This window comes from Manacus candei, unplaced genomic scaffold (assembly GCF_025592945.1).
Source record: "Manacus candei isolate 608988 ecotype Guabito, Panama unplaced genomic scaffold, ASM2559294v1 h1tg000088l, whole genome shotgun sequence".
In the NCBI taxonomy this organism is placed as follows: Eukaryota; Metazoa; Chordata; class Aves; order Passeriformes; family Pipridae; genus Manacus; species Manacus candei.
Window position 1 is genome coordinate 2,687,930 of NW_026138136.1, and position 12,182 is coordinate 2,700,111.

The following is a 12,182-nucleotide window of genomic DNA, read 5'->3' on the forward strand; positions in this document are numbered from 1 at the left end:
TGAGAAGTCAACTCAGTTCTTTTTTTTGCCCTTAAATTCATGGGTATTCCCCGTCACTGCCATTGACATCTGCTCAGTGGGTCTGGAGAAGGGATGGGTGATTTGTCATGTCTTTTAGGACTTTATGCTCCTTGCTTAGGCGGGCAGACAATCCTAGGAGACGCTGAGCAGCAGAAAACTGGTTGCACAGGTCTGTTCCATGTCCTAAGTTTCTGATGTTTTGGGCAGGACTGTGTAGGAAAAAAATACCACTTTCAAAGGCTCTCAGTGACTAAAAGAAGTTGACTGAAGAGAATAGGTCTGTTAGAATTATAAAGGTCCTTGGCAGAAGATGGAAAGAAGTAACTTCCTTCGAGATTTTCAAATTAGTAACCTACCTAATTAATAAGACCTGCTAGAAGAGGGAGGCAGTCTGACGGTTTATTTCAAGGACAGAGTGGTGGAAACTCTCCTCCCAAACCTGATGATCTGTGGTCTCAAATTAATGACTCGCAGCACTTTTCAGATCTCAACACTCTTCGATGAATAGTCAGCGCTGTCTGGAAAGTTTGCGCGGGTCTCCTTTGTGCCACACAACGGGCACCTCCGAGCACTCGGCGAACCACGGTCCGGCGGCTGCCGCGGATGCGCTGTCTGCTTCCTGCACGGCCTCAGCAGCCAGACCTTTCGCCGCCCGGGAAAACAATTCCCGCATCATCTCCCGCGGCGCGGCGGCTCCGCCGGGGCCGCGCTCGGGGCCGCGCACACGCGCGCGGCGGGGTCGCGCGGGAGCTCCGCGGCGGCAGAGTGGGCGGGGCCCGGCCCGGCGGGGTGGGCGTGGCCGTGGGAGGGGCCGGGGGCGCGTCCCGGCGGGCCGAGGCCCCGCCCGCCGCCGGCGCAGGCGGGCGCGCGCGCGCGCGGCAGTGTCGGGATCCGGAGCGCGCGAGCCCCGCGCGGATCCCTGCGGGCGCCGCCGCCGGTCCCGTTGGAACAAAGTGCCCGGAGGAGCGGAGCGGAGCGCGGCGGGAGCGGGGCCGTCGGCTCGTGGGGACGGCCCGGGGGCGCGCGGCCCGCGAGCAGGCGGGAGGCAGGGAGGGAGGCGGCGGCGCGGGAAGGGAGGCAGCGGGGCCGAGAAGATGAACCGGAGTTTCAACAAATCTCAGACTCTGCGGTATCTGGAGTGCAGCGCAGTGGAAGTGAAGAGTAAGGTGAGCGGAGCGCGGCGCAGCCTCGGCCGGGAGCGCCCCTGCCCGGCGGCGCTCCCGAAAATGAATGGAGCCCCCCCCCCCCCCGCCATCCCGTATCCCAGCTCCCCGTCCGGTGCGGCCGGAGCCGTGCCCCGGGCACAGCCTGCAGAGCGGTGACGGGCTGGCGGCAGCTCGCGGAGAGGCGGGATCGCCGCTCCCGGCGAGCCGCCCCTGCCCGGCGGGAGGCGGCGGCGCGACCCTTCCCCGCCCGCCCCCGGCGCGGCGCCCGCCGCTCCCGCTCCATCTTTTGTTCCGCCGCGGGGACTCCGGCGGTAACTTTTCGGGGCAGCTCGGGGAGCGCCGTTGGCCTCGCCTGACGGGCGGGCGGGGGCTCGGCCCGGGGGCGGTGGGGGACGCGGAGGCGGTGCCGCCCCCGCTCCAGCCCGGGGCGCTTCTATTGCCGCTGCCTCGGTGCTCCTGCCGGCTCCCGGCGGCGGGACGGCTTCCCCAGCGCACTGGCCAGAGGAGCGGAGGAGCAGGAAGGAGATGGGCCGGGGGTCCGAGCCCGAGGAGCCAGAGGGAAGCTTCGACCTCCTCGCAGCGGCGGCTGTGCCGGGTGTTACCGGGGGATGCTGGCACCGGCATCAGCTTGTGCGCGCTGGTGGTGTTAGGGAACGAGTTGAGATCGGCAGAGCTGCCGTGTCCGCAAACAGCCGTCTGCCGGAGCTCGGTGGCCTAAGATGATGTGCCTGAGGTTGGTCTTGCTGAGCTCTCTTCAAGAGCCTCTGGTCGCTCTTGGTTGAACCAGCACGTCAAAATCTTGCCTGCCACCTCTGAGGGCAAAAATAGGTAGCATTTGAGCAACACTGAGAAATCTCCCTGGAAACCTTGTTTTGTACACATACAACGGGCAAGGTGTAGGTAATGCATAAGCTGAAAAGAATACAGATAACTTTAGCCTGTTCTGGAGTCCCCAGTCATCTGCTGAGTTGGTGTTGGAGGTGATGAGTTTGGGAGTTAGTGCTCAGTGGTCCCCATTTTTGTCTGTTGCTGCTGGTAAAATTTGCCTTCAGATCAAAGGCCTTGAGCAACATACAGAGCTGAGGTGACTTCAATGGGAGAAGTACCTTGTGTCCAGGGGAGCCTCCAATAATTTCTAAATGTGGCACCTGAAATGTACATTGAGGCCCTTATTTCCTAAGCTCCTGTTGCAACTTGGAAGGGCTCAACTGGCCTAGAAAGTTCCATCCTGCTTCCATTGCTGGAAAGTTTTGGTTCAGTTTGTACTGGTTTTAAGATGTAACCCACCCACAACATTCATTGTGGCTTCTAAATCCTGTTTTCTGTCTGCTGCGTTATACCCCGTGCATTGTGTGAGCTTTACACTGAAACACAGGTAAGAATTTTTAAGGTCATCCTCTCTCATCTACTTTAATATTGCCGTAGCTTGAGTTTGTTCTATTAACAATTAAAAAACAACTGTATAATGAACAGCTTGTAGCTTCCTCTACAGCTGCAGGAATTCTGTAAGCAAATCTTATGTGGCTCTATAGACACAGAGTGATATAGGGAGGTTGTAAGTATAGCAATGATAGCAGATCTTTGGAGGGAAGGAAAATAAGTTTGTATGGGTGGGAGGGGTTTACTGGAGGTCTTCTGTAGCTCAGGGTTGTCACTGTTGATGACCCAGAAGTAACTGTAGAGGACTGTACTGCACTGGAAAAAAAACTGGAGGAAAAAAAATAGAGGCTAAAGTCAAAATATCCTGCTGAGGGCCTGTGCCCAGTGATGATCCCTGAACCTGCACTGTGGGTCAGTGGAAGCTGTGCTGCTGAATTTCCTGGTGCTGGTGGGTTTCACTGACTTGGGCACAGTAACAGCCAGGCTGTCGCTGTAGCAGGCTGTTGCCAGTTGCTGGCAAACAGAGGTTGGTATGGATGGTTTTCTTTTGTCTGTAAAGCTCATAGATTCCCTCTCACGGAGTTACTCTTCAGTGGTTTGAAGTGAAAAGCTTTGGCAAATGATACTTGGCACAGTACTGTGTCAAGGCCTCATACGTCCTATTAAATATCTTATAGGGTCGGTTATGATGCTGTCTGTCTTGTCCCTGTGGATCACTGTGTTGTCCTGCTGTGATCAAATGGAAATACGGATTATTGAGGCTTTTTGTTTGCATGGACTATCTAAGGCTGGGGAAACAAAAAGATTCAGTAATGCTACTTTTGGTAGCCATATGTAGTCAGCTCTTAAACATTTAGTTGCCTGTGTTTTGTAAGTATGAGGCCTGTCCCAGCTTGCCTGAGAACTTGAAAGTTGAGTCTGAACTCCTGCTTTTGCAGCTATCGCCTGAGAGCACAAGCTGCCAGGTGAGTGAAGGTGGGTGCAGCTCAGCCTCTGCGCTGGGGCATGCTGCTGGCCCCAGATCAAGGGATTCTTGGTGGCTTTTCAAAGGCTGGGGAAGTGGCAGTTGGTGGGCACGTGGAATCCCTTTTAGCGGAGGAGCTGTGTGAGAGAGTGCTGCTTTTACACAGTGGTGTGAAATATCTTCTCTGAAGATCGAGGTCGATGGAAAGGAGCTCTGGAAAAAATGGTTGTGGGGAGTCGGATGGGTGATAGTCTGCAAATGTTACGTTTTTGATATCCCTGCCTCTGTTATGATAGCCAGGTGGTTCCTTTCTTAAGGATAAACCACTATCCAGCTGGTGTGTCACATTAGTCACAATTCAAAAATGGCTCCTGTGAAAACTGAGGTTTTTCAGGTTTTCCTGGGTTTCTTTCCTTTTCTCCAAAATAAAGTTCTCTAAAGTTGTTTTACGCCCTTGGTTATTGGAAGGGGAGAACTTATCAGAGCTTAGTACCATACTGGGTAAGACACTTCTCTGTAAATCCCCGAGTGGATCCTTAAGTTGTAAGGTTCCTGATGTGTGCCAGAGGATTATCAAAAAAAAAAAACCAAAACAGGGCAGAGCGGAGAGAAGGAGGAAGGGAGCATCTTGGTGGCTGAACTCACTCCAGTTTTTCAACATTCTTCTTGTGTCAAAGGGCCCAAAACTCCAGGCAGTATTCTCTTCTTGTCCAGTAGACTTGTGAGCTTTGTGGTTGATTGGATGGATTTCAACTGGTCTGAGCCAGCCTGTACCTTCGCTGGACCTAGCCTGACCCATCATCCCTGCTGGGAACGTGTCCCAGAAGCACGCTTCAGCTGCTGATGCTTGTGTCTGTGAATTTTTTAATGCCTTGTGACTATGATCATTGGCAGTGATATGTTCCCTGGCTACATGTCTTTTTAGAAGGATGAGCTTCGTGACACTGTGTCATGACTCTTGGTGTACATCAGGTTGTTTTTTCTTTGTGTGACTAAGGTGCTGCAAAAGCCTCTTGGATCACTGTGTTGCAGCTAATACTGAAGGGGAAAACAGCATCTGCACCTCTGTTTTCAGACATGGCAATGATGGAAATTGCTATAGTCTTCTGCTTTAAGAAGTCCTCTTCTGTCGGGCTCCCTGCTTTCTCCCTTCCTCTGTCTCCTCCTCTGAGAACTAGTTTTAAAATCAAAACACTTTAAAGCTTATTGCTAGGTAGGAAAGTGGAAGGGTAAAGAGAAACCCACTTAGAAATTGCCACATGTCATAGGAAAATATTAATTGAATTGTAATTACACCTCACCCCTCCTCTCCTGTGTTTCACGACAGAATAAATTAGAAGCTCAGTTCTTATCTAGGTGTTGTCTCTGTAGCTCAGGATTAATGTTTCAGCCCTTTTAGACAGGATCTGAAAACACATTATCTTGCTGGCTTAAAGCAACTGTGTATTCTCATGTGTCTAGTACTCACTGCCTCTTTTCCTCTGTTGGGTGACAAGTGAAGTATCTGTCCCCTCTGAAGAAAATGTCTCTAATCTCTGAAAAAGTTTTCCAGATGACCCTTTCTCTCCCCTTTTTTCCCTTTTACCAAGAGGTCCAGTGCCTGCAGCGTGTGGGGCTTTTTTTGTTTGTTTTGTTTGGGATCTCGTGGCCACAGGCAGGGTTCTTAACCTATTTTTCATTTTCTGTCTTTAGCTTTACAGAGAGGTTGCAGGCTTGTTTGCCTGTAAGTATAAACCTACAGAAGAACAAATACTTGTAAAATAGGAATTCCTACATTAATGGTGAGACTTCTCTTTAATTATAACTCCATGTAGCCAATCTTCTTTTGTCTTGCTCTGAGTGAAAGGGGATTTAATTTTTTGTCCTCTTTTTTCAAACAGGGAAGGTAGCTATCAGCCCGAATATGTATTTCTTTTCGAGTTACTTAGATATTCTGGAATAGCAGAGATATAAGATTGCCTCGGGCCTTTGAATTGTTAGTGAAAGTGTGTTTTTTTTTTTTTTTTTTTTTTTTTTTTTTTACTTTGAGACTGACGGTTTTCTGTTTCTGGCTTAAAAGCAACAGAGCACTATTTTTCTGCTACTACTATTTAAATTCCTGCCAACTGTATATATACAAGTAAGAATTAATTTTCATGTTTTTGAAATGGGCTAAATGTACTCATGGTTCCCCAAAAAATAGCCCTTTGGAAAAAACCCTTTGTTGTTGCTGAACCCTCTCAGACAGTGGAACTTTTGGTAATGGCTGAGGATTATAAAAGCGCAGCTACCTGATTCATGTGCTGACTGTGACATTTCTGCCTTATTAATAGTGTCATGTTTTCTTGCATTACAAACTGATTTACAAATTAACAATAATGTGACTAACATCCTACTACTATAAACAAACCCATTAAGATAAACAGAACCAGTTAACTATAACCATATTTTTTTACTCTCTTCTCCTATCCTGTTTTGACTTTGTTCCAGTAAATGTTGGTGTTCAGATGGATGTTGCAAATGGATTTTTAATAAATATTCAATCTTTTTTGATGTGTCCTGAATAGATGTGATACAGTTATGGTTTTCAAAGACAGACAGCATGTTTAGGATCAGCCGTGCTCCATGTTCTTACAAAGTCACTAGCAGCTAAAAGAATGTGCTTTAGTTTGAGGCAAGTGTAGAAGTCAGTGCTTCAGTAAGCCTGCCCAGCTGCTGGATAGACGTAACATCCAAACAGCTTGTGAATGGTTTGTCCTGCTCGCATGTTGTTGCCTCTTCTTAGAAGTGTACCTGTGCCATTACATAAAGATTGCTGGTTTAAACCTTTTGCATCCTTTTTTTTTTCCTCCTCCAGAAGTTGCTGATACTGCATGTCTATGTGACTGTTCAGCTATTACAGTATATGTACACACATTGTGTTTTGGAAAGGTATAAAGTAGAACATCAAGCAGTGTTATAACTGTAGCAACAGCAGTAAGAACAAACTTACTTTTAACAGTCCCCTGTGAAGAGATTTTAAAGGTCTGGTTCTATACTCTCTGGTGTTAACTAAGTGAGAGAGGTCTACAAATAGTGTTTTCCAGCCTTTTGTACTTTGTTTTCACTCTAATCCCAAAGCCTTACAGGCCTTCTGAAATTTTAAGAAAAGTTTTCCATGTGTAGCACTCTTCAAAATAGATCAAAAAGCAGCACTCCTTTTAAACCTACAAGATGTTAAAACAGACTTTAAGTCTGCTTTAAGTTTTTAGGCAGTACTTATTCTTCCAAGATGAAGTCATACATGTCATACCTAGAATAAAACTAAAATAAGTGCAGTGAAAAGCCCTGTAACCAGCTGATTTAACTTTTGGTTTTAAACTTCAAAACATATTTGATTATATGCAAACCAAATGTGGCACGGACTCAGAAAACTGCAGTGCTTCCCCCTCTCAGATGAAGACAATGTGCTACGGTAATAGCAACTTGAGATGGTCTGGATTGTTGCAAAAGGTGTCAAGAGAAAGAGACTGTAAACATTAATCCCTTAAGAAGTGTTGCCTCTGTTCCTTTCCCTCCCAGTTTGCTGGGCTTCTCATGGCAGGTATTGCACTTATTCTGATGTGCTAAATAGCACCTACTAAAATCCTGGTTTGTCTGTTGTTACAGATCTTTGTTTTTCATAGTAGGATGACTTTCTGAAGTGATCATACCTAGTAAACTTAAGTCTGTCTTTAAGTGGTTAGGTGACATTAGAGAAAGTGGCCGCAGCTTTACAAGTTACCATGCAGCAGCTGAGCCACAACAGTGGGGGCCCTGTGCATGCTTGCTGCCCTTCACAGGGAGAGGCCAAACCTTTCAGCTGGAAGGTGTTGCACAGACAAGTCATTTTGTTATAGTTCTGTTCAGGTGACAGCTGCAATAAGCACCAGCACAGTGTAAGTATCTTCTCTGACCTGTACTCGGACACTATGTGAGCAATTGTGCCTGTAGGAGATACAGGGAAGGCTAGAACCTGTGCTTTGAGCTGCCTGGTGTCATAGAGCATGGTGTAGAGGAGGATATGCTCTGGTGCTCAGGTTGTATGTAGTCTCAGGTCTGTCTAGTTATGGAAAGATGGTTCCTCCGATAATATTCCCAAAGTTAGTACACTGTTACGGCCTTGGGTGCTAGCTGTGCTAACTATATGGTTATCAGTGTCCCTGTGATGCGTTGACCAGAAGGGCTAGGACTGCTACCTTGTGTTTCAGTACTTCCCATACTCTCCTGTTCTTGATCTTTCCTCCAGCTTCTCACCCATTTGTAATAATTTTTAGTCTAGTAACTTGGGAATTTCTGATTGGCTTAAAACTTTGTCCAGCCTGTCTGTCTTATGTGAGTTGTCTTCTGAAATTTAGTCTCGCCACACTGAAACAGTCTTAAAGGACACTGAACAATAGACCTTTCAACTTTGAAGAGCACCTCAGAAAATTAAATGCTGTTTACAGCCAAGTCAGAAAGGAATGTCTCCTGTGTGAGATTAAAATACCTGTGGAGGCTCTGTCTGACAGGCTCCAGAACTAGCCACCTCCAAGGAATTCTTCAGAGGTGCAATTAATGGTGCTTTCCTCTGTAGTCCCTTATCATTCCCTTTGTAAGAGACTGCACTCAATCTGAGCTTTAGTAACCAAGAAGGATTTTCCAAGGATTGACTGCTTGCCCCTAACTACCTTTACAATGGAGGCCAGAAGTTAAAAGATGAAATGTACCTTTGGAGACATTCCCTTCCTCTAAGTGAAGGCAAAATCTCCCAAGTAGTCCTGTTCCCATTGGAAATTCCTGCAGTTAATTCAAGCAGAAATGTCTGGGGTAGGATGTGGTGCACCAGTCCCAGGGCCACCCAGCCTTGGGCCATCGCTCCTGCTTCCGCCCTGCACAGCTGTTCCCAGTCCCCCTTCGGGTCTGGCCAGGGGTTTGCGTGCATGTGCATCAAATTACTTCTCTGCAGCTGTTGTTGGCACTGAGCTCATGGGGAAACCTCTGGCGGAAACTAAAAGGGTCTTAAATAAGTTTGCAACCAGCCAGAGCCTTTACTGGTTACAGGTTTCTTGTATCCATGTAGATATCTCTTATTAAATGTTCAGAAAATGTTTTGATTTTGCTAGAGACCTGTTATTTGGCAGAGCTACCTTTCTGCAGAAAGTTAGGCTCACGGATTTATCTGCTGTTGGCAGTGTTGACCAGACCTGATTCAGTGGTCCTTTGTCTCTTGGGGTGGCAAGGTGCCAAATCTTCCTTTTTCTCTTGTCCTGATGGTGACATGTCATGGATGTTTGCATTCTGTGCTGTATTTGTGCTTAAACTCTGTGGCTTTAAGGAGTGTGTGATGCTTGGTCTTCTCTTGAAAAGGCAGGACCATCTTGGTCTACATCATTTGCAAACAGAGTTTGGTTTCTTCCCAGAGATATAGGCGACTGGCATAAAAAAGGAAGAGATTTTCTTTTGGAAAGGTGGACTTTGCACTTATTATTTATTTTAAAGGCTTTGCTTTGCTGCTAATGACTGTTCCTTGAAGGAGAACAGCAGTGGGGGTTTAAATATCAAGAGGTGCAGCGGTGACAAAGGCTGGCAGTATGCTGCTTGGAGGCAGTACTGAGAGAGATGGTAGGCAGGAAGCAGCTATGTGGGTGATCTAATAGGAGAGGAGCTACTGGAGCAGAGGTGGCAAAGAAAGGAATGATGGGTTCCAGTGAACAGGCTGATAAAATTGCTTTCATGGATAGCTATTTTCACAGACCCCACATGGTAATGAGGCAAGATAGTGTTTAGGAAAGCAAGGATAAAGTACAGAGCAGCAGTCCAGGTGTGCAGATGAGTAGCTGAATGGTGTCCATGGGTTTATGATATTGGGCAGAAAAGATCTGGGTAATTAACACATAAATATATGCAACTGCCTGAATGAAAGGTAGCACTGGAGTTAGAGATGCTGGGGAAGGCAGTGTAGTGGTCTAGTTCCCAATAATCATGAAATAAAGTAGGTGAGGCAGGGGAAAGGATCAGCTTGTCTTTAAGTTGCCCTTGAGCTGGCAGCTGAGTGTCTATGAAGAGAATTTTTATGAAGTTGAATAGGAGGTGCATCTCATGAACAGAAGTTGAACTGAGGGTGATGGGGATAGACAAAGAAGCTGACTTTCTCTTCCAAGTAGATGCAGAAGAAAGAAAAGTATTATCATGAACTGAGCCTTACAGACTGCTGGCGAGGGTTAAAGCAGTTACAAAGGTTGTTCTTCAAACAAAAAGCAGAGATGTGAAGCATTGTATCCAAGAAGTATGAAAAAGAAGGGGAACCACTGGTTTTCTTTGGGAAGAGAAACTATTCTAAGATTTTTAAGATACTAAAGCCTGGCTGTATTTTTATGGGAAAGGAGGGAATAGAAGGAAGAAGGGTAGGAATATGGCATGATACAATCAGGAAAAAAGTTTGGGGGAAAAGGTAGTGAAATGACATCTGTGATGTCGGTTCTTTGAAAGGCAAATAGAAGAGAGTGTGTCTTGCTCTTGTGACTGTCTCTTGGAAGAATTAGCAAGGTGTGAGCACGGAACAGCAGAATGTGAAATCCCACACTTCTACCAGCTTGATCATTGGGATGAAGCAGAGTTGCTTTGGGGCAAGCAGTTGAAGAAAGAACTTGTTGCAGAGAACATCTCCGTGTTTGGTGTTGTCTTTCCATATTGACAACCACTGTGAGACCAGGAGGAGAGCAAGAGAGTGCTGAGTGAGCTGGGGGAGACATAACTGGGGGAGAAAAAGGGAATGGAGAAACAGACATAAATGTGACAGCAGAGCTCTGAAGTCCCAGGTAAAGTCAGCAAGCACAAAACCATTTACATTGTCTTCCCTCTTCTTTCTTGCCCTCTGCTTCTTCTTGCTGATAAAGCATCACTGATTAGGTCTTCCCAGTTTTGAAAGTCTCACAGGTAAGCAGAAATTACAGTCCATGCAAGGATGAAAGTGTTTGTTTTTCTTTCTGTTCTTGGCTTTTTACTCCATGAGAGAACTAGGTGGCTAACATAATTCATGTTTATTGCTAAATGTTGCTCTTTGATGTCTTCTTATTATAATACCCTGATTTCAAAGCTAGCAATAAACTGGAGGGATGGCACTTCATAAACACAGGGATTCATTTTTGGCCCTGTAAACTTCTTGAAACTTAAAATTTAAAAAAAAAAAAGTTGATCTCTTTTACTTCAAAATAACTCTTTCATTTTACAAAATAACAGTTCTCTAAGTAAATAAACCTCAAAATCTTGTTTCCTCATCTCCTCTGACCTCTCGTACCCCTTAGCAAGAAAAAAAAAACCAAAAAAAGCAGTTGATTGCTCTTGGTCAGACTGTAAGTTTTGATCAGTTAGCTGTGACTTCCTTGTTTAAGACAACTTTTATCTGAACACTTTTTTGCTAACTTGGCATCTGTTTTTATCAAGGTTTCTGCCTGATGTATTGTATTTCGTTGTGTGCTTTTTGTCATCAAACTGCAGACAGCAAGTATAGTGGTTGGCTGATACTTTGAGGATCTTGGGACAGAGGCTGGTTTTGTGAAAGAAAACGTACAGTTCTTTCTAGCTTGGTTTTTTTCAGTCATGATTAGCTCTGTCAGACTAAATTCTTTTAAGTTATCTATGCCCCTATCGTCCTCTGACTTCTGCAATACCAGATGCAGTATTTGTATTAGTTAAATAGGTCTGAATAATTTACTTCATTCTGGAAAACTAATCTGCCTGTTAAAACTGTTAGCAAATCAAACAGTGTAATACAGTACTGTGCTGGCAGAGACTTTACTGGCAGACACTAGTCCCTGTGTATCTTTCTGTGAAGAGATACTCTAAAGATGAACTTTGTAGTTTAGAGAAGCAGATTAGTAATCTTGGCTATCTGTGCAAAGCCCTCAGATTTTGTAGTTTCTGTAAGATACGTGGTGGATGTTACCTCAAAATCCTGGCTGAATACAATGCAGAGCACTCAGTCTCCAAGCTGTGTGGTACTGCAAAACCTATTATTACTGCGATACTTTCTATCAGCCTCATTAGTGATGATGAATGAGCTGAAGCATTTTTTCCCCCTCTTCTGAAAAGACCCACTGACAATGGTTGCTGCCTGTGTATATGCACAGAGGGAATTAATCAGCTAGACTATTACTACAGTAATACTAACTTCAAACAAAAACAAAATCATCCTCTTTATCTTCTTAAATCTCTTTTGAAAAAGAGATTTTCTCTACAGAATCACCTTCTTGCTCTCTTGCTTTAAAAGGCTACGTCATGCAAAAAGTACAAGTGAAATCTCTTGCATTTATTCACTTTTGTCCTATTCCTAGGCAAATGAAATTGTCTTTTGGGCTTTCCTAAGGCTGAACATGTGATCAAGTTAATTTGACTGTACAGCATTCGTGTCAGACCACAGTGCCCTAAGTCTGCAGTTGCATTCCCACATGTCACGCTCCACTGATCCAGTAGTGTCATGTCCAGCATGCCCACGGGGGTTAGGCTGGGGGGCCTGGCCCTTTTGCCCCATATCCTCTTCTCATGTGGCAACTTAAGCTGAGCTTTGGGTCATAGCAATGTGCAAGTAACCATCCTTACTTCTTTCCTCTCTCCTTTTCCATGTCACGTTCCTGCTGGGTGTGCTGTCCCTTTGCAGGAGCTGGCCTCTGCCT

At 45.8% G+C, this 12,182-nt stretch overlaps 1 protein-coding gene across 1 annotated transcript in view; it reads left to right on the top strand.

The window, feature by feature from the left end:
- Nucleotides 1–1,041: 1,041 nt before the first annotated feature.
- The window catches only part of PARD6G (par-6 family cell polarity regulator gamma), a 66,277-nt gene continuing 55,136 nt past the window's right edge, over nt 1,042–12,182 (top strand). Inside the window, exon 1 of the mRNA XM_051812801.1 lies at nt 1,042–1,187. Coding sequence (XP_051668761.1) covers nt 1,116–1,187 — 72 coding nt within the window. The 5' untranslated portion in view covers nt 1,042–1,115. The remainder of the gene's footprint in view (nt 1,188–12,182) is intronic.